Raw genomic sequence first — 26,827 nt, forward strand, 5'->3', positions numbered from 1 at the left:
GAAAAGTATCTTCTTTCTCAAGACTTCTTGTTTCTATTAGAGAATTCTTCCTTTTCATATTAAAACAGAAACCACAGAAAATCTCCTTTGATATTTTAAGCACTACTTCTAATTTCCATACCAAATTCACTATTATGTTAACATTTGTGGGAAGATGAACTTTTGTTTTTATAATATCCAACTGAGTCTATTGTGTTTATATACAAAACATTTCATCATCTACTCTTCAAGCATCCTTGATCTTTCAAAAACAGATCAAAAAACTGCCCTCACAGAGGATATACCTGATTAAAACTGCTATACAAAGTGTAAGAAAATGCAACATAATGCAAGTCTCAAAACAGACCAACAGTCAGCTCTCTAGGTACAAATCAACTCACCTCACTTCTGTCATCTAAAAATTAGGCATCCACACTAAACTAATCACTTAATCATAGAAGAAACAGGCACTTCATGTAATCAAGAGAAATCTTTGGAAACTCTTTATCTTGAGGTAAGAGTCAATGGGGTAAATAAGGCTTTAAATTGAGAAAAGCCCAACACAATAAAATCTCAGAATACCTTGAATTTGTTAACTTTGAAAGCAGACAAAACAAGCAGAGCACTGAGAGGAGTGATACTGGTGGCTGGGGAGTACAGGCCTGTATTATTAGTACAGGTTTTAAACTGAGCACAGAAGGAAACACTCAAACTGGAAATAACACAAATATCAATGGCTTGTTTTAATTAAAAATGGACGTACAGCCTAGTCCTGTGATGCTGCTGTACAAGCTGGTTTGTACAGGGCACTTCATTTGGCTAGAAATAAGAAACCCAGCCGCGGGGCTGACAGACAGCAATCTCAGCCAGTGCATTCCCTTCCTCCCCAAACTGCAGCCACCTCCCGGCTCGGCAGCTGGGCAGGGTCAAGGAGAGAGCAGGGACGGGTTCTGACCCCCCCACTGCAGAGCTGCGGCAGTGAACCCCCTCCTTGGCCACACGGCCATCGGGCCGTGCTGCTGTCCCCGTCACACTGGGACATCTCAATCATTTCATTCCATCACCACGGGACTGGCTGGCTGCAGTAATAAAATCCACTCTTATGTGACTGGAGATCTGGCTACACAGATACACAGTTCTTTGTGGTCCAGATTCTGAAACTTTTGTCATCAATTTCTGCAATCAAGTGAAATATTGTGACAGGAAAATTAAACGCTGATGGTTTAATCAATATGGCCACAACAGCATATTTATAACTGAGCCACAGAACAACATTAACAAAGGATATATGAGAGCAGGCAATACCACTGTGCTGATTCAAATTATTGCTTGCTGATTATTTTGAGAATGCAATATCCTCTCTTTTGACATGTTGTTCTGCCTTCACTTTCAAATTACTATTATCAAATTCAACTTTGGTGCAACACTAACATCATCAGTCCAGCTCAACAACTGCTCTGAAGCCTGACAAGTGTGTGGAACATGTTCAACTGGAACACTGCCTGTCAGGATGGAGCTGAGACGCTGCTTTTTATAAGAGGAGACTCACTGAAGTTGAACTCATGACTGAATTCAAGAAAACCTACATTTTTTTAAAAACAACTTTTCCTTAATTTGGAGAGAATTAAACTTTTCATTACACAGGTAATTTCACAGCATATATCTTCAAGTGCAACAAGTTACCTTTTTTAACTGTAAAGGAAATAGTCATAAATCTTCCTTATGCTATAAATATCTTTTAGAAGAGCAACGTTAAAATAAACAGGAATGGACACCCCTGTTTTCATACATGAAAGCAATGGAAGAATGAAAAATCTGGACTACTGATTGTACTGTGCATGAGATCCAGGCATGTGGATGCCAGACTCCTCCAAGAATTAGAGTGGCTGAATAACCAGCAAATTCCCTGGTGATTCAGACAGATTAGCATCACTTGTTTCAGCCTCGGGAACAAATCAGCAGGAAATTGGCAGAAGGCTGTCAGCCAGGAATTTCTGCATTATCTGCATTAACTTTTTATAACTTTTGTTTACACATATTTTAACAAGTTATTTGGAGCAGTAAATAAAATAACTACTGAAGATTTGCAAAAGGATGAAATGGTACTAGATGACTAAACGGTAACAGTGATGAAATTCAGTCTAGAGAGATTAAAAGTGAGTAATTTTGTGAGGAAATAACCAACAGTTTCTGTGATTCTATAAATTATTTTGACTGTATTGATTAGCATGCACAGTTCTGGCCTCCCACCTCATGGGCTGCCAGGTGCTGGAAAAGGTACAGAGAAGGGAGCAAGTGGATCCTTTTGTGGATCCTTCCAAATAAAAGATCCAAGTGGATCCTTCCAAATAAAAGACCAGAAATACTTTGAAAACAATAAACAATGAAAGAGTAAGTGTCATGGAGAAGGAAAATAGGGACTGATGTTCATTATCTCTTATGATACCAAAATTCATAGACAGCCAAAGAAAAGATCACATGTGGGGGTAGTCAGGGTGTGAAAGTCTTGAGCACAGGATGCTCGAGATGTCAGAGATTTACGGTGGGCTCAGACCCGCACCTGGAGCACTTTACAGTCAGAAACAAAGCACACTGAGAATGCAAACAGGTTTTTTCCTTAGCTTTTGTTCCCCTAGACAAAACCTAGGGATTGCCAGCATCTGAGCTGCTTTTCACCTCTCAAAGTTTGCAACAGCTCCCTGGGTTGGGCATGCCCCACAAAGGCTACTTGCAGCAGACAAAAGAAAGAACCACCTTTTTTAATCTGCTAACCAAGGTATTGTGTATTTAACAATATGCACAGCCTTGCCTGCATCACTGGCCTCTGCTCTGCCATCTGGTGCCCACCAGCCACCCAACTCCCTGGATGTTACAACTACACCTAGATGGTAAAACTGCTCTCAGAGCTGTATTTCAAAAGCCTGATGTCTCATCTCTCACCACCAGCCTTCTCTGGTACAGTTACTGCTCTGTGCCTTTTTTTGCAACATTTTTCTTAGTTGTTTAGCTTTTAAAACGTTTTAACTACACCTACTGTCTCTTAGTATTCCATAGCCAAGTGCATGCCACCCATGATCTGGCATTTCAATACTTAAATTTATTTTCAGTAGCAGTGATGAAGCCCATTTCTGCAATAGCACAACTGACTGGCTTTTGGACTTGTATTCCATAACATCCAAATTGTAAGGGAATTTGTTTGTTGGCTCTTGCATCAGTGCAGGAAATAAGCAAGCAAGGAAAGAATGTGAGGCCTCCCCTGCAAACATGCAGCTCATACCTCTCATTTAAGAACCCCCTAATAAAATACAGTAATGCTTGGAAACTTCCTCCTAAGTTATGGGAATTTTATACTGGATTGGCTCTTGAATTCACCTGTCATCCAACCCCAAATCTTACAGACAGCCCCAGGCTATGGAACACTTCCCTGGCTAAAGCCCGGGTGCCTGTCCCAAAGGGGACAAGGGATGTTTATACATTACCATTTTCACCAGGATACATCACTTCTGTTTTAAATAAAGGGATAATAGAAATAGCAAGGAGCCAAACACAGCTCATCTCCTTTTGGCCAGTCCTGCCCTTCTGGCAGAATCAGGCTCCCTCTTAGCTAGACCTGACTTCTCCAGCACGTGCTTTATCCATGGCCCATGTTCAGCTGGAAGCCAAGCTCCAAGGACCTTGGCCATGTCTCAGTTCTGAAGTATGTGCATGTTTAGGGATATACACTTCTGAAAACCACAACTACTCAGATCCAAGTCTATCTATACTATTTTCCTTGAGAAAGCAAGAGTGCAGTGCTCCACTGTATCAATTTAAAAATACATATATTCTCAGCTTAACATAGTTTAGGCCACTGTAGTGGCCACTAAAACCCAAATATGCTTCCAGTTGGAACTGCTATAGTAACTGCTCTAATGTATTTAAAAGCTATTACATTTACATAAATTTAACTGGTATTACACATTCCCCAAAAGAGCTGCCATATTTCTCTCACTTACATGATGCTGTCAGAAATGACAGAATTTTTCTTAAAAATGAGATAAATCTGTTTATCTCCACAAAGCCCTTTTGAGGCCACTTGCTTAGCTGATAGGTTTTTTTCATTTTTGTTCTGTTTTACCTCAGATAGGCTCACAGTTGATGGATGCAGTACAACTACCACCTAATTAATTTGCTGGATAGTTTAGCAGTTGATAAATACAGTTTATCAAAAAGCCATCAATCGAGCTGTTGCTTACAGATACTGGTAAGGGCATTAAACCAATGTAAGCAACTTTTAAGTAAGATACTTAGTTCTACTAGCTATCCAGAAGATAACATAAAGTAAAATTGAAGTTAATTTGAACAGCAGCCCACAATATAATCCCCAGTAAAGTGACATTTGGAACAACTAATTCAACAATAGGAGGTGGCACTGTGTACAGTCTCTCTTTAGAAGTAAGTTTTCTTCACTGTAGGCAGCACAATGAGTCACAGCATAAATATAAATATGTACACACACACTGTGTATTCACACATGCAGCAAGATCAGGCTGTGGATTTTCCAGGCAGTGAATCTGTGCAGCCATCAGTCTCTCTAATCACACACCCACACTCATGGCCAGCTAGTTCTTGCATTTGGGACACAAATTCAAACCCATGAAAGAAAACAAACACTGGATTTTATTATTAGGCCTTCTAAAATGAATCATGACTTGGGTATTTCAGCTGGACTCAGAAATTCAGTCAAGTTATTTGGTCTACAGGGATCACCTGGTCTTTCTAAAAATGAAGTCGCTTCAGGATGGTTTAGCTTCAGTATTAAAAATTGGAAAAGCCTGCAACTTTGAGTTTGTGTTTCAGCTGTCATTTGATTTTGCAGCATAGTCAAAATCAGATACTCTTGTAAATTAAAGAATAACAACTTTTCTCATTCTGTAATCACATGACCATGAAGAGAAACGTAAATGCAATACCCTATTTTTACTTTAGCTCTTTACCTATTTTTCTTTCATTATCTCTAGGTCACTCAAAATTAATTATCAATTCTGAGCCAAATAGTTTTCCTAAGTAGATTTTCAGCTGCAGAGTGAATTCATTGATTTTTTCCCATTTTTGCATTACTGCACACGAAAGCACCAAAAGCTAAAAAACCCCACAAAAATTACTAATGTGTTCCTTCCAGGCACTTGAGATGATGCTGCTGTGAATTTTTGACTTTAGTATTCCAGCAGCATTCCCAGCTCCAGTTCAAATGAGTTTTGGTTAGTGTATATTTAGCCGCATTTGCAGGACTGATTGTCCAACAAACGAAAATCTCCCCCCAGTCGTATTTGCAAATCTCTTAGTGCTGCAGAAGTATCATTTATAAGCAATAAGGAGGTAGATCCTTCAGGAATGAATGCTGAGTCCCCAGTGTATGCAGGGGATTCATTTAGCATGCAGGCAGGAGCTGGGCTCGGAGACTCCTGCGGGTCCTGTCCAACCCGCAACATTCAACGATTGTAGCAGCGAGCTCCTGCCTCTAAGCTGGTCACAGCCCCGCTTCCCCTTCGGCAGATCACTGCTCTGGTCACAGACTTCCAAGGGAGAAAGCTGGCAAACAACTGGCACTGACACAGTGCCTCCTGTACTCTGGGCAGCAGGATCCTGAACGCTGTGAGCTAACACTCCCAGAAACACACATTTAGTCAAGTTCCCACTGAACACCTTGGTGGAAAGGCTTACACTGATTTCTCAAATTACAGTTCCATACCATCTAATTTCTGTGCAATGAAATGCAAGGACAAAGCACTCTGTCTTACTACATACCATTAGAAGAAAATGGAGTACATTTACTATTACCCAAGGCCACTTATTTATTCTTTCCTGAAATGCCAGCCTTAAACAATTTTTGATATCTGCCAGCAAAGGGAGTGTTCAGTGGCAAGTCGCTTACACCATATATTCCAAACAAGTGCAATTCCATCAAACATACCTCCACGAGCCTGCTGGTATGCTCTCGAAATATAGCAGCATATTCCTTTATTTCTTTCTCTCTTCCATTTTTAGCAGCTTCAATGAGAACTAGCAGAGGAACAGTGGTGTCTAAGAAGGAGTCTGAGATGTGATCTATAATGGCTTTCCGGAGCTGCAAAAGAAAGCAGTGCATCAGTACCGGCTAACTGGAGTGTCCATGGAAGTCTGCTGGAATCACTGGCCGTTCCTTTTTGCAACACAAACACACGCACACTGCATTCATGCATTATTTACACCATAGCTCTGAGACCTATGGCAGCTACAATTTATGTGTTAAATACAGAAAACTGTATTTAATTTTAAGGAAAACTTTAATATGCCACTAGGTAAATAAGCCTGCTTGTAATTGTTTGTACAGATATATAAAACACTACATCATATACTGGTTCTCTTGAAAACAAGGGAGCCAAACAAATATTCCCCTTCCTTGATGAATAGGCTACTTAAGTGATTGCACATGTGAAAAATTAGTTAGGCCAGACATCATATCTCCTGGGTATTCTCCCTTGTAATTCAGATGCCAAGGGAGAAGGCTATTTAATTTTACAAAGAAAATATTAATTTAATCATGTTTGTACTCACAAAATAGCTACATCCCATGATTTCATAATTGAAGAATTACCCAAGTATTTTCTTTCTGGGAAACACAGTCCGGTTTGCAGAATGGCAGCCTTCATGGTAATTATGTCAATGAGATTACTGATTGTGCCACCTGATAATGTATTAATAGAGCAAGAAGATCTATAAATGAGGCTGGAGTTCAATTTTCTCTGCTTAAATTAATTGTTCTTGAACTTCTAACCTAAATTATTAAAGAAGTATAACATTCTGCTATAAATTATGTGTCTTAAATTAGGCTTCACAGAAGCTTGTAACCAATCACTGGGACATTACTTACTTAAGAGGTTATTTTGCATGTTACCTACACATGACAGCTTCATTTAGATCTTGCAGCACTGCAACAAACATACCAACTGGAACTATACATGAAATCAAGTGCACTGAATTTCCTACTCCAAATCCAGTATTTTTACAAGATATAGAAAAGATATTGATTGGAACAGAAAAGGACACTAAATGTTTTTAAGCTCATCACACTGTTGCCAAAGTACTGTTTTTACTTGGTGCTTTGCTCCAATGTATCTCAATGAAAACTCAGAAGAAGTAAAAACTCCTACTGAGAGAAAAATAGAAAAAAAACACAATCTTCTTGATGCTGCTGCTGTGTTTGTAGGTAGGGCAGTGACCATGCACAGCAGAAAGAACAGTGGAGAAATCTGCTGATTATCAGACAAGAGCTGAATATGAATTCCGCTTTTGGATAGCCTCACCACCTAAAGTCAGCTGTCCTTGACTCACCAGAGGGACACAAACCTTCCAAACAAGCACAGGCAACTCATGTTTGGAATGGTTTCTTTGTCTGCTAACCTACTGTAGCCCATCACATTAGGATATACTGTCTGGATACACTGTATGTTCTGCAAAGTAATTTACAAATACAGAGGCTGTGGGATTCCAATAAAAAATAGGTCTTCTTACATTCTCAGCTTTATTCAGGCTGAAATAAAAAAATAAAAAACTATTCGAAAGTTTCACTACCAGAAATAAAATATATTGAACCTCCAGTCCTGCCAAGTCACCTACTAAGACTTCTCTGTTGTAAAGGCTCCACTAAGGAAAACACATATTCTTGCCTGTTTAAAATTAGGTACATAAATGTGACCTTGAAGAGTCACAATTTAAAAATTAAGATTTCAATCTCCAAAAATAACAACAAGAAGTTGTGGAACCATCATATCCATGGCCAATGACTGATTATCTCCAGCAGAAATATTCTGGAGTTCTGTACAGCCCAGACTGCAGGACTTTCACAGCCTCAGCATAGTGTCACTACAATAACCTCAGGCACATTTGTGGTGGGTTTGAGATACCCAATTTCAAACCAGCAGCCTAATTTTATCTCTCACTGCATAATTCTTTGCTACAGCTTTTCACTGGTTTTCTTGGCTTAATTAACCTTTCACACAGAAATTATCATTACTATTTCGTTCTAAGAAATGCTCTACCCTGCAATTATGCAGCAAATTGCATCTTCTTCAAAAAAACAAAGATAATGCTGTGTCTTTGCTGAACACAAGTCTGAAATTATCTTCCTGTTGCAGCTCTGCAAAGGAATACATGAAGCTGAGAGCTGCAAAGGATGGCTTGTGTAGCATTAAAGAACAAAGAGATACAACATAGAAAAAAAAAGGAAAAGACAAAAGAAAAAAGGAATATCTGAGGCAATATCTATTTCTTCTCATGCTAATTCTAACAAGCATTTCTTCCATGACTCAGTAAGTCTGTTTCTGACTCTGGCCACCTGTAGGGCAAAATGCTAAAAGCTAAGTAGGTAGAAGGGAGGCATATGAACAAAGGACAGGACCAGTAGCGCCAGCACGCAATGCTAGGGAAGTTATTGTGCTACAATTAAACTTCTTCTCGTATTTTAAGTGAAAGGGACACCAGTAGAAGAGGGAAAGGAGGGGGAGGATGATGTCTGACAAATTGTTTTCTTCTTAAGATGCAAGGTCTTACCCTTTGAGCAGACTGTTACAGAAGCATGGACAATTTTTGGGTTTGATATCAAAATGCATTTAAAAATAACACAGGAACATGTCATTTATAAAACATGGGGCATAAGGTTGTCAAAAACAGTGGAGGGTAGAGAAAAAAATGCCAGCAGCTGTTTGCAACACTATTCAACATCAGTACTGATGAGCACAGAAAACTCTGTTTGCCTCTACTCACCTCTTGCCTTACTAGACTACTCTGGCAAAAGTCCTGGCAAAGCTCAGAGTAGTTATTACTGGGGGATCTCCCCTTGCCCCTTTCAAAGAGGAGCCAGAAGGCCATCTCTTTTGTGTCCAGAAACAGCCACCCATGATGAAGAAGTTACATAAAGATATAAGAATATCACCAGGAACAACATTTATTAAAGCAACCAACCAGCCAGAAGTGCAGAACAACCACAGGAGAAACATCTGTGCAGTCCATTCATGCTACCCTGGAAAGAACTGGGAGGCAAGAACTGAGTATGGTAATTTCACAGAATTACAAATTGAAATGAATAGGTAGTTCCTTCCTAAATATTTGTACAGCTCTCCTCAGCAGGGAAGCAGCGATCCAGGTAAAGCTGCACACACAGAAATGACACGCACATCTCCAGCACAAGTACAAATCAAAACAAAGCTGAACAGCTTAGAATCCCCAGAAGTGCTGGCCAAGCTCCTGAAATGAATGCAAGTAAGTCCCCCTGAAAAGCTGGAGAGTTTCTACAGCTCCCAGAAGATCCTATTCTGGGGACAGCTACTTCTGCCTTCAGTCTTGCCAGACAAAAGCCTTCCTTCACTCCCCTTGCTGTGATGTGCAGTGTTGGAACCCAGGACATCCCTCTGGCTGCCCTGGATGGCTCAAGCCCCTGGCAGGGAGATTTTGTGCCAGAGACCTTGGCACAAAACCAAGGACACCTATGCCTTTGATTTTAACCCATGGAGAAAATTACCAACTTTATATGAAGTTTTACAAGCCGCAGGAGTTTAAGTAGAATGATAGTTAGTTTGTCACAAGGTGGAAAAGTACAATTTGGGTTCAGAAGCCAAGATGGAGGGATTTGGGTGTGCCTTGTCCTTCTTCTTTCTTCCTAGCCTCCATCTTCTGTGTGACGGTGGCACTTTTGGATTGGCTTATCACTAACACAGGTGATGGGTATTGGAAAATTATGGCAAATAACGTACAGGTAGTTTTTAGTATAAAAAGATAACGCTGCCTCTGGGGCGGTCAGTGTGCCACAAACCGACTTGCTAGACAGACCTCAGCAGGTCAGAGAAAGAATGTTACAGATAACAGAGAACAGACAACCTTGAACACCAGAGCCAAGGAATCCTGACTCCTTCTTCAATTGTGGGGCTGGGAAAAGAGACTTTCCAACATCTTGGGGTCAGCTCAACCATAGGGACTCCGAGAGTGCAAAGGCGTTCCAAAGGGGCCCATGGCATAACCCACAGCCAGGCTGCTGGCTGGGACAGCACCTCTCTGATGGTTTGGTTCAGGGGGCACTACTGAAGAGCTTTTAAAAATCCAGCTTGATAAGGTTTCATCTTTAACCCAAATTTGGCAGAGGCAGCCCCAGTGAGGTCTGAAAGCAGAGCACACTTCAGAGCACAGCCCTGAATGCACTGAGAGCGCCTGACGCAAGGCCAGCAAAGGTACACAGCCCCAGCCAAAAATACAGGATCAGAAAAGCTGGAAGAGCAGAGCAAACAACACTTTTCATGTTTCTTGTAAAATTGCTTGTAAATTGGAGACAGAGTAACGAATGTTTGTAAGTGAAAGCAAATAAGACTCTACTGCAATAACTGCAAGCACAAAATTCACCATTTCATGTCTCCCAGAACAGGAATCAGGCATGCAGTAAACACTCTTCCTAAAACAATTCTTATGCAATTCATATGTATGAACACAGAATTGGAGGAAAGATATAAAATATTTCTCATAAATGCTTTCCAGTGGAAAAAATGTCAAGCAGCACAGAGCTGTTCTGGTAAGAGGAAATTACTGGTTCTAGATTGACTATAAATTGGGCATGATTACATTCAGCCTGAACATTTTCCAAAGGTTTACAGAAAGACACAAATTGAATCAGTTAACAGCTTTTAACTACTGTAACAGAGTCAATAAAGTGTTTTAAGCTGGAGTTTAATTAACTCATGGAAGAAAATGAATGGAAGGGTTCCTAGACAAACTGAGCTGGTGATGCAGGTCTCTGCACTGAACACATCTTGGACAGAATGTAAGCAGACACTGGATAGCTACTTGGTAGTAAACACTGTATTTATATTTTATTCTTATTTTTCAAGGCCTCCCCTGGGTGATTATGGGAGCAGGAAGGAATTTATTCCTCATCCTGAAGCACAGGCAGGCTTGCAAGATGGAACACAAAGCTGGGAGGGATAGTCTTCCACCAGGGAGTTATCAACAGCCCAAGCTGGAGACAGGATGAAAGAGGGGTGCTCATGTTCTTTGTCACTGTAAATTCTCATGCACTTGCTTGGGGAAGCCTGGCTGAAAGAACTACTGACTTCCTAGGGGTTTTCTTTTTGAAAGGACACATTATACACATCCAGCATATTCTGCAGTTTTTCTCAAAGATATTTATTACAGAGAAAGGGTATAAACAGAGCTGATGTCTACAGCTAACCTTCTGCCCTTCACTGAAGTTGTGGATTCTGGTCCACGTCTCACATTAGTTTTAGGACACTGGGATGTAAAATGGGGGGCAGACTGTGGACTGGGCATTCCAAGGGCCCTCCTGTGTGGTAAGAGTTCTCACAGCTGAAAAGACCCACACACAGGGACTCAGTAGTTCCTTCAAGGTGTCTGTTCCAACAAGCAGTAATAATTCAAGCTTATTGAAAATTAAACAAATCTTGATGGCTAGAGTACATTACTGATATAGATCTACAGCAAATATATTTAGATATGCATACATACAGATATATTCAGCCAGGATCATTTGGCAGGGTTTCCTCCCTGAGTTTTGAAAACTGATATGCCAATATTCTGTGGAATGTGCAATTGTCTTCAATATATTTTTATTATGGAAAAGAAAATATAATTTTCAAAACACATAAACTGAAAATAGCAAATTGGAAAAGAATCCCTGGATTCCTACCTTCCATCTGCCCAGGTCTCACCTGTCTGCGGAGGTCTCTGGTCCTCTTGCACATACTGTCTATGGCCACATTCAGGGCATTGCTTCTCTCTGCCTTGTCAGTCTGCAATCAACAGGACACAAAACAATCAGTGGCTGTCTGGCCCATCCTTTGTGTCCCCAGTGCATCAGAGCATTTGGTAAATCATACATGCTGAAGGATTTTCCAAATTTTTCATCCATTTCCAGGGCCAGTACCACAATGTTCATAGAATGCCAATTTGAGATGTTAAGCATAATTTGCTGAATCAAAACATATGCTTTAGAAGCAGTATACAGGAACAAAAGAAACACTGTTTAACTTCTGAATTGCTGTAATACTCCCAATGTAATCAACAACATGAACAGAATTATGATGATAGTGATGATGGTGATGATGATGGTGGTGATTAATAATAGTAACAACAACAGTGACAGCAGTAATATGTATGGCAATCCATTAATACCATTTCATATGAAAAACAATGCTCTCTCTCTACAAACAATGTATAAATTCAGGTGCCCACAATGCAGTGTGGTTATGCTTTTGTCTGTAGGGTTCATTTTCCTTCTGTAAAACAGAATGGGTGAGTTTCAAAATGTCCAAGCTGTTGCAATGCAAACACTGCCTATGAAAGAGCAACCTCTTCATTCCACAGCACATTCACCCTCAGCATGTAAAGAGTGAGAGCTCTTGAGATATTTGAGAGGTCTGAAGAGAATCAGTTTTACTTTGTAAACAATTTTAATTTGTTTATTTCCACCTATGAGCAAAGTGCTTCTATCATGGTTCCCTATTTGAAAAGTGTACTTCACCCTTCACTGGACCGTTCAGCCTTTTTTCCATACAATATTACCATAATACTTCTGTGCCTACTAGCTGCTTTGGATTTTTTTTTCCTGTTAGTACAGAAACAACATGAAAATACAAAATGAATTTTGTTTGCCTAAAGCAAGCTATCATAGCTGACTGCTTTGGACTGCCCTGGCCTGAAGGAAGGAACCACAAATAGTGGTGCTTTACACAAAGTCAGCACACTTGACATTTACAGCACAAAGAACCAGGCTCTCATAAATGCTAAGCAATAGCTATGAACAATGACCACAGCAGTTACCAAACACCAGGAAGTCTTTATTATGGACACAACTGTGTTATTTTATAAATAACATTAAAATTCATATGGAAGTAGTAATATGGTGGTAGGCACCCAGGAGTATAAGCTTATTAGCTATGTATCATACTTCAATCAGGTATTTCCTTACTAAAGAAACCTGTGAACAGAACAATATGCTTAATATTGAAACTAAGACTAGAGGCAGCAAGAAAAGAACTCTTACGTTAAAATGGAATGTGCAATGTCATAAATGCCTTGAAATTATAAGCACATTCTGTATCAACTGAAAGGAAAAACTACTTTAAAAGCTGAACTAGAATTTTCAGGGAGATTTAGAAAATCTACTAAGACTTCTATGTCTGAAACTGGCTATTGTCTTTGCAGGGAATAGATGATCAAAACCAGGTCTTGGAGAAAGGTCTGAACTTCACCTTAAAACCTTCAAGGAATCCCTGGAGGTGGATACTTACTTTTGTTTCACAGCAATGCCATCATTTCTTGTACCAAGGCTTGCACAGGAACCAAAGTAAATAATGAGTCCTCTATTATGCTTTGCAAGCTCTTGTCAACCTTGACAACACAATGATCCCTTCTGAACTGCCAGGTAAACAGGGCCAGGAAAAACTTGGTGGCTACAACTCAGCTTATGCCTATGCATTTTCAGACTACAAAATGCACTGGCATATCCTTTGAAAGTTTTATATTTAGAGCCTATTTTTCTATAAAGACAAAATCATTGTAAAATACTGGGATATTTTTCAAATTCCCTGGTAATCTGTAACTTCAAAGGTGGCCACTAATGATACAACTGGCTTTCAGCTAACCTAAATCTTTGAAGCAGCTACTCTGAAATAACCTCAGGCAGCAAGTGGCATAAAATATTGAACAGTGAACAAGACAAAAATACTTTATTTTCAAATTCTTAACATAATAGTCAATGTCTAGAAAGCAAATCTAACTATAAATGAAGTTATTCTTCACCTCATGTTTTCCCTAAGAAATAAAATGCACTACAAATGCAGTGTAAATGCAGCTTCAGGCTGTAGAATATGGACAAGTCCAGACTGCAGAAAACCTCATAACTGCAGACTCTCGTTCTTCCCTAAAGAACCTTAAACATCAAAAACCCCACAGTGCTGTTTGGATAAATCCTACTTACAAAGACTTCTAAACCACGTGCAGTCTTTTCCAGTCAGGGGAACAGCTGGCTACAAAGTCTCCTGCGGGAACACTCAAACAGCAGCGGCCTCAAGCTGCCTTCTCCTGCTCTGTCCCTAAGGCCCCTTGGGAGCTGAAGTCCCCCTGTGGCTGTGTCCTCCCCTGCAGCCTCGGACTCCTCCTGGATCTGACACGAACAGCCCAGAGCTACAGGAGATGATCACACTCTCGAATAACCAAAACCAGCAGATTAATGTTGGACAAGTGTCCATTGAAATGCTGGCACAGTGAAGCCAAAGGTGACCTGAGCACCTCCACACTCAGCAGAGTGCAGCTGTGTCTCGCTCCCCAGGGACGGAACCCACACGTCGGGACATGAAATACTCTGCATCTGCTTGGCTATTGAATCCTTCTGGTGACTGCTGCACTTCAAACAAACACACCTATCCTGAAACAGCTCCTGCTTGTACAGAGTGACTGAATTAGGAAAAGGGCTTGGAAAATTATGCACGTTATTCTGGGTCTGGATTTTAAAAATCAGGCAGTTGAGCCTTTCAGTTATCCGGCATTGACCTACTGTTTTTTCCTGTAAAATATATGTAATAACTACAAGCTATATGGCTCCCTTGTGAAGATCCTAAAAGCAATATCCAGTTCCTATTTCAATGCATTTTTAACATTTGAAACATTTTACAAGCACTAAGTCACAGTGTTATTAATATTTCACTGAGTGAAAATAAGTATTTTTAATTAACACTGGATAGCCTGAAGACATATGCTGGGTACTGCAAATAATACAGGCCCATCTATTTCACACACTGGCAAACAACATTAGTTGAATGTCTCAAAAACCACGTGTGCAGAAAATCTTTCCTGCAGGATTTTCATTTAAACCAGAACACACATACAGGCAGATTCTCAGCTGAAAGACATTTCACCACTGGCTCTGATGGAGTTCATTTACAGCAGCAGAGGACTGTGCCATTGCCAGGCACTGCAGACCCTCCTGCAGCCCAAGGTACACAGGTGCAAACACATCTGCACAGCCTTGCAGGACTCAGGCACCAGTCTGAGCCACGCCTCTGTGGCTCCATGCCAACAGCTGCCAGCACCAACAAAGACTGCAGGGATTCCAGAAGCTCCAGACTTTGTTGAGTTGATCTTAAAGGACGATACAGATACTCTGAGAAAGGTTTTATTTTCACTTGATTGATACTTCTGAAGGCCCACAAATGTTTAGCTGATGGTTGCACTGATCAGTAGTATAACAAAGATATTACTTAAGTCATCATCTAATCTCTACTAGTCTTAGGCCAATATTCCCATATTTAAAGGTCTGTGGCCAGGAGTTAAACATATGTTTTGTTTCATGGGATGTGTTTGTTCCCAAATAGCCATTGAACAATCCTAGGAGGAAAAAAAAGGAAAAAAAAATCCAATCTACTAGCATGATTTTCTTTGTATACCCCACAATGAGAGAATGGTTTGGGTTGGAAGGGATTTTGAAGCCCATCTCATTTCAAGCCCTTGCCCTAGGCAAGGACACCTCCACTATCCCAGGTTGCTCCAAGCCCCATCCAGCCTGGACCCTGACACCTCCAGGGATCCTGGGGCAGCCACAGCTTCCCTGGGCACCCTGTGCCAGGGCCTCATCTCCCTCACAGGGAAGAATTTCTTCATATCTGGGCTAAACCTGCCCTCTGTCAATTGTCTCCAGCAGCTGTACCATGACTTTGTGATAAACAGCTTTTCATATAGTTCTATGTATCCAAGAACAGTTTTAGTTAAAAAAAGACTAGCACATTTATCAAAATCAGTTCTCTAGAGGAATATTAAAAAAAGAAGCCAAGCTAAAAGGTAAACACCAATCAATACTACAATAACTTAAGAAATGTCAGAGCTCTAATTAAATGATTGACTGTTTCAGCCTCTGTGTTGACTGCAAATAATCCTACACTCAGCAATTAGAGGGTCCTTGCACCTTAATTAAAACCAAAAACAAACTCTCACACTACTTAGGTAGGACATTAAAGTGAAGCCACACTCTCTATAGAGACACCAAGCATTTTATGTCTCTTGTTACAATTGAGCATGAAACATATAATGTTTTTTTTTTTGCATATGGAATTTATAAATGGTTCTTCTTTTGATTTATAAAATCACAGTGAATTCCAATCAAAACCATAAAATTATAAGAAAATTGTATAAAAAGTAATTTTACAATTTATTTTGCATGATGAAACAATCTTGTCATTACTTGGGGCATTTCCACACCTCAATTTTTAGTGCAATGACAGGATTGGTTTTTTCATAGACAGCTCATAGAAACCCTGATCTTTCAAATCCTGTTGTGGAACTCAACAAAGTAAAGACATCTTCAAGCATCTGTCTCAGAAAAGGCCCAGAGAAGCCCATAAGCCTTTAAAAGGGAAGATCCAGTTCCATCCTGCTGCAGCCCTCATTTATCCCAGCTGGCTCACGGCTGCCAGAACTAGTTAACTAGTTAACACCATGCTTCAGCCACCAGTAACTAAATGACACAAATACCACTTCCTACACTCTTTGCTAGGAGGGGACAATGGAATTGTTACCTTGAAGGTCACACAGAGAGGAAAAATTCCAAGATGACTGTTTGGCTATGTGAGAAATGCCAAGTGTGGGGCAGAACTCCTTGCATTCCTTTGTGGAATCCTGTGGAATCCTGTGGAATCCATTCTGGATACCACTAGGTCCAGGGATTTGCCCCTTAAAGGCAGAATTAATTTCAATATTATTTTACCCTTCAAATTTTCAGCTTGTTCCTCAAAGTGCAATGTCCAAGTAAAAACCAAGATTGCTTGTTGGAGGTGCCATGTCTGGTTAAATACACCAGAACAAAACAATGACCTTCTCCAAACCTGCAGGACTCAGTGGAGAAGCCTGTGCCAGGCTGGAACTCAGAAATAAACCGCTTGTTTACAGTTCTTCTCATGGAAGTGTCACGCCTTCAAACAAAATGTTTTAAAGACCTCCTGGTTCCCCATCCTGGAAGTGGACAGGAATAACTCCTTGAGCACAAGCAACCTCACTGAAACATGGAACTATTTAGATGCATGAGCAATTATGTGCACAGCATTCACTGCCTGAGAAATCTCTTACATGAACGTTTCAGAAGTTATTCAAGGAATCCTCTGACAAGGCAGTTAAGCCAGTACCTGACATTTCTGACATTTTTCCTGTGAAAAGGTAAAAGCTCCCAGGCCTTTTCATGCAGCATTTCAAAGCCTATTTTTACTGTACAGCAAAAGGCTGGAAAGGGAAATTAATTTAGAAGCATATTTATTACTTTTCTTTTTTAATATGGGAAACACAAATGAATAACCCACAAATATTTTAAGTTGAAAATCACTACCTCCACTCAGTGACACAGATTCCCTACTCTTAACACACCCACCCCAGTGTGGCTTTTTTACAGACACCTGTCTCAAGAAAATCTATTTCTGTGATAAACAAGTAAGCATATTTTTTAAAAAGGGGTATGGAAAATCATATGCAAGTGAGCAAATAGGGACTCTTTCATGTGGAACTGCTTCTCATTATAGAGAAGGTTTTTTCCTCAACAGCTTCAATATGAGATTGTCATTTTCCTCCTCTTCAAGCCCTCATGGAATACTCCCTATGGATCTAATGCTGTGAGATGTGAAGTGCCTCATAAGAAATTAATTACCTCAACCTCCACTGCTACAACTGGAGTACTAAGGGCTCTCCTTCCTGTGTCAATTACCCGTTTTCAATCAATATGCAGGAACAGCCTAGAATTTAAAGCCTCTCAACATAACCCTTTTTTGGCATTCAGTTACACATAGTTTGTAATACTGCAAAACAAATTTTAAATTTCATTCTAGACAATCATACATCTAAAAAACCCAGAATTGAGAATGCATAACCCTTTAATTATTAGAAAAACCACTGAAACACTGAAATGTGCAGATCTCAATAACCCTAAAACCTCAGAAAGAATGATGTTGCTGGAATATGCATATTGTATTGTCGAGGTACAGCTGGTCTGTAGCTGAACAAGATAAATCTGGCCTGAACAAACCTGGCTGGCCTGGCTCATTCTGGAAGGGAGGCAGCAGCAGAGACCTCAAGAGCCCTGCTCAAGCTGGCTGAGATACAGCAGTGGCTGGAGAGCTGGGCAGGGAGAGCTCCCATCCCATCCCATCAGCTCTCTGAGCAGGGAGACCCCCGTGAGAAGGGCAGCCAGATAAACTCATGGCTGTTCGCTGAGGCCGCTCCGTGCGCTGTGCCGTGGGGCTGTCTCCAGCCCACGTCCCTGCATCACAATATTGCACATTTTAACCCACTCTCCAGAACGCTGGTGCCAGTCAGCTGAAGGTGTGGAGGATGGCCAGCTTGTCTCAAAGGACAGAGCTGGGATCTTTATCCCTGGGATAATAAATTCTCCTGAAAGTGACTGGGATCCAGTTATGAGAGAAGAAGAGGAACCTACACTAGTCAAAATTTTTATTGTTTCTTTCTGATAGGTAAGACAGGTATCGCCTTATATCACATTTTCTCCTACTTTTTCACAGTGGGAGTATAAGAAAAGTCCAGCCTGACTCCAAGGTGATCCTGAAAAAACACCCATACTTTTCTAGTACTTATTTGGGGAGTGCATGTCATACCCAGTGTTGCAGAGCAAGTACAACCATCACTTACTAACAAGCATCACTTACTACTTCTAATGCAAAAACCAAACGCCACAGGCACTTCATATTTGAGGTACAACAGTCTTAAAACCTGATAGAGAAACCTGAAAGGCCAGTAGTACTTTATTTTGGTTTGTATTTCAGCTATCAGAGGAATCAGCAGGGAGTAAAAACAACATTAAATTTCTTTTAATCAGATGTTACTGTCATTCCCAGATGATGCAGGAAGGAAAGGCAAACATAAGTAGAGATAGAGCAATACTATTGAACTGACAGCAAGAAGTATACTTGAGGTTAATCTGCCTTTTACTAAGAAGCAATTTTCTAAGTTTCTAGTCCATACTAGCTTTTAATTGAATATCCATCTACCTTTCACCAAAGTGTTCTGGCAGTTTTACAGCAGGAAAATAGAAAATTAGTTGGAGAAAATTTCATTCTACAGCAGCAGCATAAGCCTTTTCTATGATGAACTATCATATAAATTGCTTGGAGATTATAAGCTGTTATGAGAAAGAGGAAGGGAATGGAAGGAGAAGAAAATTCAAAATAAAATATAGTACAGTTGCTGAGACAGTCCTTCTCGTTCAGATTGTTTCAAACTCTTAGCTGTACTTCAAATCTGAAAGTTACAGTCTTAAACAGCAGCCATAAATAGGGAAAAATGTCCAGCACAAGCCACTCACATTCTACCATACCTAGGGACAGAGTGAGTTAGAGCAGGTTCCAAGGTGGCACAGCAAAGGCACATCCTTCATTTCTCAAGGAACCAAACACAAGCTTACTGTGGCTTTTGAGGTGGTATTTTAATGCACAACATGCTACATAAATAGATTCCTGTACACTTAAGAGGAGTGTAACAGCACTCAAATCAAACAGCATTGTAAATACACATACATACAATATATATTTAAAAATATATAGGGTGACTGAAGAATTGTATTTATATAAAAAAGTATTCCAAGTCCTCACAGCCTCTCCATGCCATCCAGTACCCTCATGCTTTCTCCTTTTATTTCTGCTGTACCATAGAGAGATAAGGAAGGTAGAACAGGAAAATAAGTTTGCTGCTTGTCACACTCATCACTCTGGGAAAACTTCTATGATACTGTTCATGATCCCTCATAGAACAGACATGCTGTGATGTTTCTTTCACCAGAAAACCGAGCACACTCTTGTATCACACTGGATGGGTCATGAAGATTGAGCTCCCTATGTTCACTCCCACATAACTTTAACATTTCTGTGTAGCTCCCCACAAGGAAGCAGCTTGAGATAAATATGAGTGGACCCAGGACAGAATTTGGCCTACAGACAGAAACCTTAGAAAACAGCTACTTATCCAAGACTTCTGCTCTGAACCAGGCAGAGCTTGGTAATTTCAAATAACACACATGTTATGGATGTGGCTCTGTTCAAAACTCTACTTCTAAATAAAAGTTAAATGCTGAAACCCCAAACAGACCAAAAAATATAATTCCATTTAATTATGTATTAACTGTATTAGTTAATCCCTTTGTAATCCAGAGTAATTAATTTAATTTAATTTAATGCTGTGATGCAATATGTGAATCTAGGAGGCTGGAGGCACTTCAACATGCGCAGCGAATGAAAGTCCAGCTTTTAGGGAAAGGTCCAAGTTAAGTTCTCCAATTTACAAGTATTTCCACTAAATACTCTTCAGCATTCTGTGTGTGTGGTGAGTCCAGACTGTGTGAATTCCTTTGAACTTGTCCAGTCTGTACAGAGGACTAGAAGGTAAGAGGGAGGAACACAGGAGGTTCAGGGGATCATCACAGCAAATGGGAGTTGATGCCAGCACCTCACTGGGTGAATTCAGACACTCCCAAACAAAACATACCAGCACCATGAAACTCCTCCAAACTCATAACTAAATGTTCAAACACTCAACTGCTATTTAAAAATTCACTATTGCTAGCTAGAGATCTACTCTAGTTCAGGAAGTTTCTGTTGTTAGCACTGTGGGGGGAGGCACACAAAAGAGAAGAGCGCCTGAATGATGCTTTTACTCTGAGGGCTGCCAGAAAGGGGCCCTTGCAGAGCCATTTACTCCACAGATGGATTGGCAGAGTGAGAAATCAGTGCATTACTCGGGCTCTGTGATTAGACTCACAGCACAAGCTTGAAGATCCTGGGCTCCTGTGCTACAAGAGAGAAAAAAGCCCCAATTTGTTAAAAGTAGCAGCTACCAAATGGAACAAGGGAGGCTGTATGTGATGGCATGCAGGGAAGACAACTGAAAATTACAGTCTCCTGCAGGGCTGGGATCTGCAGAATCGTGCATGAGATGAAGAGAGTCTGCTATTCAGGGCATATTCCTCTGCAGTCCTATGCAGAAATTCCCTGGGATTTTTCCCTATTTATTTTTACACAGAAAAAAACCAAATATACCTGTGGAAACATTCAATCTCAGCAATATTTCTGACATTCCAACACAGCAATCATACTTCATGCTGGAAGTTCATTTTCTGAGGACTTTTACCTTAAATGGTGTAGAGAACTTTTGTCTAAGTTGAAAAAGAAAAGTTTCATGTTTAATTTTTTTAACTATGCACATCTCAAATTAGCCAAGGAATTAATTTATTATAAATGAACCTAAATTTTCATATAATTGTCATCAGCTCCATGAAAGAATATAGCAAAGAAAGGAAAGAAGAAACATAGATTCCTAGACATAACTGGAACAGAATCAGTAGGAAAGTCATTAGGAATTATGTTGGGTGAAGCAAAAATATTATAGAGCTCAAAGACCTTTTTACTTTAAGATTTATACTAAATCCTTCAACTTTCAATGAAATAAAATAAATACTTAGGTGAAATCTAATGAGTAACCTGCTCTTGCCTGTAAATGTGTGCTACTGAATTTCATGTGAAGTTTAAGAAATGTTAAAAATACAGCCAGAAGATTAAAAGCAAAAGGTTAAGGAGGATCTTCATAAATACGGTTCCCTCGTGGTACATGAAAACTCAAACATTTATAGTTTGCATTTCTGTATAAATGCATGTAAGATCTACTTATACTGAAGAAATACTCAGGTTGTGTGGACCTGTAATCAAGGCCTTAAAAAGATTTGTTGTTTGCATACCCTAGAGGTGGGCACGTTCCACACCCCAGTGAGGAAAAGAAAGGCAGCGAGTAGGAAAGGCAGCGAGTGCCTGCCCTGGACTGTTAGTAAGTTCCATGAAAAGAGGCTTAATCATTTAGTAAAACTGGGAGCATGATTCTGAGAATGAAGATAATGTGATACTTACTAGATGTATTTATTTCAGACTTCCATGAATAAAATACTTGCTATCATTGTAGGAACAGTATAGCAGAATAGAAGCCCTCTTCTGTAACCCCTCCTCTCCTCTCCTGTTCCACCAAAAGATATCCTGACCTCTGTATTCTAAAATTACAAGGAGAATTCTATGTCTCTTTGTGGGGGAGAAAAAAGTGGAATCACTTCAAATACCAACCACTGATAAAAGTAAAAAACACATTAGAAGGTCCAGTGCTGAAACTGTAACTTCAATTTGGCATCATCTTTTCTATGTAAATAAATACACTTTCAAATGCACTTGCTGTTTGTAATAAACTTCAGGGAGCCCTGCTTCCAGACTGCCACAACAAGCATTGCCTAAAAGCAAAGGCTGGAATCCTTCATGAACTTACTAAAATTTTCACATGGAAAGTATATATTTAAACACCTGCTTTTTGGGGATATTCAAGGGTGCCTTATGTCCAGTTTTAACTAGAGTGTGTCTTCCAAAGTAGGTAAAATACCTCTTCAATCACATGACAATATTATATATTAAAAACAAGTAAAAATAATCATTGAATAAAACCATATAAATGGGATTCAAGAAAAATCTAGAGCAATTGTACATGAAAAGGCTTTATATCACATTGTGCTTATAGCCTAAGTGAAAATGGATGCTGTAGTAAACCATATTACTTAAAGCACAAAGCTGATGTGACACTGTGTCTGCAAAGAATGGTAATGAGATCAAAATAATAAAAGAGTGAGAATGAGAAAGCTAAGCAGAAAAGGCAAAGCCAGTATTTCAGGCAAGGTTTCTTCTGTAATTACAAAAAAGAAATTAAATTATGAATTATGGAAGAGTTGTTTCCTACTCAGACAGCATGAGAGAGAAGGATACTTGGAAATGAAATGAGTTTGCAGAACCAGGGCTTAGTTTTGCTTGCTTAAGACTATCAAACTCCAGCTCATGATTTTTTTAAGGTTACTGGTACACTTCTACACTCATCCATAACAACAGCAAATTAAATATAATACCCATTTTTGCTACACTCAGGAAACCTCAGGTGGGCACTAACACATAAGAGCACTGCAGGCACACAGACACTGAGCTGAGGAAAGCAAAGCAAGCACTCAGGGCCGACAGCCCCAAAGCTGAAGGCTCACGCACCCTGGTGCATCACTCAGCCATGCTGAGCACGGCACCCTGGCTGAGAAGAGCCTCAGTGCCTCCAGATGGCCTTTCTGCTAATCCAGGCTCAGACACACCTGGCTCCTCACACAGCATCCAGGGGACCTCCAACAGCTGAACAAAGCCAGAGGGAACCACAGCACCGAAGGCAGAAGATGGCAGTAACTGGATCTGCCATGCTGCCTGCCCTGTTCTTCTCCTTACCTAAAGACACTGTGTTCTCAGAGCAGGTGCCAACTAAAAGGTGCTCTGGCTTTGGGGGAATCCCATCAAATCTCTCAGTACACCTACCTGTGCCCCAAGGGATCAGAAGAGAACAGCAGAGAGAGCTGCAGGGCTCTGGAGCTATTCTGATTGACACCACCCTGAGCAAAAGGAGAAAGGAACTCTGTGGTGCAAATTACACAGTCCAACAGGATGGCTTCAGGTAGCCCATACCAGCCAAGTCCAGAGCCAAAAGCTGACAGATGTCCAACAGAATGTGCTTGCATTAAACCATTATGGCAATCCCATGGCACTTGCAAGCATGTAAAAAAAAACACAAACAAAACATTGTCTCTCTTATATAAGTTAAATTTGAAGCAATACTGGTAGATAGAGGTATAGGGACTAGAACAAACCCACCATAATCAGCACAGCAGAAGTGCTCTGAAGTCCCTGACAGTGTATGGGCAATGTGCACTGGGAGCTTCTGGGTATTCTGATCCACGTTTCAAGAAATGTGGAGAAGGAAGAAGGTTACTGCAGCGCCTGTGAAAACTTTAGGTGCAGGTTTTGTTTAGAACACATGAGTGCATACATACTCTGCAAAGCTCAAAAAAGATGCTTCTAGCTCTGTTCACTTTGTGGCTGTTTCTGCAGTGAGCAGCCAACACTACCCGAGTGCCAGCAGAAACTGCACAGGGAGGAGATCAAATAGCTGAAGGAAATATACATTAATATTCACTTAGTCCTTATGCAATAAAAGGATAAAGATCCCATGTTATATAAAATACCTTTAACTACTTATCACCCTATATATTAAGTATGGCATTTACTGAAAATGTTGCACTTTTAATTTTGCATTCTGAGCAGTATTAAAAGTAGTTTGGTAGCAATCACAAGGTTGGGAAATGTGCAGTATACAAGTAAGTCCTATGCTTTTAACAAATTTCATCCACTAAAATATGATCCAACCTAATGCCATCCAATATCATTTTGAAAGATAAATACACTCCAATTTTATCTGTAACCTGAGTCTAAATAAAACCAAGACAACAAAACTGAAAGGTTCAATGCATTCAATGCCAGTTGAAACAGCTGGTAAACCTCAATACACTGTACACAACTTTGCTGACAAAGCTAAAAAAAAGAAAATAAGGACAAGCTTTTAAGCAGCACGAACAACACTTTGCTTTCATTTTCATTTATAATTGAAATATCAAAGAGAAGCATACTCAGGCGCTCTAAATTATATACAATGGAAATCCGTGATGAAACAAAAATCAAGGAACTCAATTCCAGCATCAGTGAACATTCAACATGGGGCAGAGAATGACAGGAAATGTCACTTCTTGCTACCTTTAAATTTTGGAGGTTGTTTCACACAACACTGCCATTTCTGAACTTACAAAGGACTAACGAGAATTAAAAATCAGATTTTCACAGAGGAGCAAGTGCCTTGTCTGTTTCAAGCCTACTGTGAAGAGACACTGCCGTACGATGAGGGCACCAACTGACTGAGGCTGTGGCAGAAAATGAACGGCTTCCCACCTTGGGAATAAGTTTAGTAATGGAAGAGGGAGAGTTAGCAGGAATGAGCCAGATGACAGAATGGCATCTTGGAAAGGAGTTCTGAAGACAGTATCTGTAATTGTCAATGGGTTTACTTGTTGACTTATTAGAGAGCAATGTGGACTTGCAAAGCAGGGCTTTACTAAGTTTTCTCCAATCTTTTGAAAGAAAAACTGAAGTTCAAGAAACAAAATCTTTATTAAAAATATGTTTCAGCTGTTACAGAAGCAGTGAGCTTCCCCTATAGTTAGCAACAGTTAGTCCTCTCTCATTAGCAATGTGGCCTGTGACTGCCACCCCCTACAACACAGCTTCCACAAAACATGGCTCAGGCTCCTTGCTACATAATGATATATACACTGTTGAAACAGGCAAAGTGTAAGAAAAGACTGATCCAATTTTTATTCCATACTAAAATGAGACCAATTTCTGATTCAATGTATTTATTAATAAGCCAAAAATACCCTGAATTATGTGTGTGCACAACATGCACCTATTTAGAGCACAAACAACACTGGCACCACTCCTGGAATGTGTATTTAAATAAATAGGAAATGTTGCTAAACAGAAAAACGCTTCTAATTTAACTCCCCTCCTTAGCACCATGTACTGCAAAGTGACAGGAGCCAGCACAGAAGACTCAGACTGAAACTCTAAAAGCTGATGGTTCCTACAAAGGATGCTAAGTACCATCTGTGACCTCAGGAAGAATTCACCTCCACAAGTTTTGAGACTATTCACATTTCTACCACACTCAAAAAAGCTCTTGTGTTTCTGGATACACACCAGAACAATATTCAAACTTTTCTTACTTTATTTTGCTAACAAGAGTCTCATTCACCTTAGGCTCAATGAAGACAACTTGATCCAAAATCAAGATCAGTGTGTTTTGTAAAATACATTTCCTATCTGCAGACTACAAAACCGAAGTCCCACTTTAGTTTAACAATACAAAATCTATAAACATCTGCAGATTCTGCTCAAGTCTATAGATTCTATAGTCTGGTTCATTCTTTATACCTTAAATACAACTTGGACAAGTCAAATGCTTTTGAGAACTACACCTTGTCATCCATTACTGAGTGTCCCATTAATATCTATCTCACATGACAGGGCCCTAGGAGTGCAGCGATGCCTGTTATCTGTGCCATGCCAGCTGAAGATTCTCTGCCACATTCTCCCAGAGATTCAGGTAGCTCTCCATAAAGGAATGCCGAAGAACAGCTACCCCTAGCGAGAGGCGGGAGACCAACTTCAAAGTCCTTCTTTGTTTACAGCCATTTCTCATTTTCCTCAATGAGCTTGTCACCAGACACAGAGCACACGCTGGGCAAAGACGGTACTCAGTACCAAAAAATATATTGGCATTGCAAATAATTTTACCGGGAAGAGCTTGGTGAATAGGTTTGTGTCACATTGTTACACCCCAGTCAGAACTACAGCTACAAACACTAATAAACTGTCATCTAAAGAGTTAAAGCCCTATTTAAATCACTCTGTTCTGCCTCCTGCCACACAGAATTGCAAACAGATCCTTCTCAGGGTCTCTGTGCAATACCAGGAATCCTCCAAGCCACGCAGTGCAAGAGAGAGGACATCAGTGTGCTCAGACTGCAGCTGGCAGAGTTCCAGATAACATCAAGCAGATCTAGAGCCTGGCACAGGAGAAATAGGGAATCACTGTAACATTACGCATGGAAATCACCTTTAAGACCATCAAGTCCAAACATTCAACCAACACGACCAAGCTTACCACTAACCCGTGTCCCTAAGTGCCATACACGTCTTTCAAACACCTTCAGGGACAGTGACAGCCCAGGCGCCCTTGGCCTTGTTGCTCCTCTGGGCACACCTGGACTCATTTTGTTGTTGTTTTGACCCAAGGGGAGGACCTGACATTTGGCCTGGCTGAACCTCACACCCTCAGCCATGGA

General features: G+C 40.3%; 1 protein-coding gene across 3 annotated transcripts in view; it reads right to left on the minus strand.

Annotated features, from left to right (window-relative positions):
• Positions 1-26,827, minus strand: part of CTNNA3 (catenin alpha 3) — a 418,277-nt gene that overhangs the window by 157,141 nt on the left and 234,309 nt on the right. For all 3 annotated transcript variants that reach the window (XM_084210853.1, XM_084210854.1, XM_084210852.1), the window contains exons 8-9: positions 11,709-11,789; positions 5,933-6,085 (exon numbers count right to left, since the gene is read on the minus strand). In XM_084210853.1, the coding sequence (XP_084066979.1) occupies positions 5,933-6,085; positions 11,709-11,789 (234 nt within the window). The remainder of the gene's footprint in view (positions 1-5,932; positions 6,086-11,708; positions 11,790-26,827) is intronic.

This window comes from Fringilla coelebs (genome assembly GCF_963513975.1).
Source record: "Fringilla coelebs genome assembly, chromosome: 8".
NCBI classification, from domain to species: domain Eukaryota; kingdom Metazoa; phylum Chordata; class Aves; order Passeriformes; family Fringillidae; genus Fringilla; species Fringilla coelebs.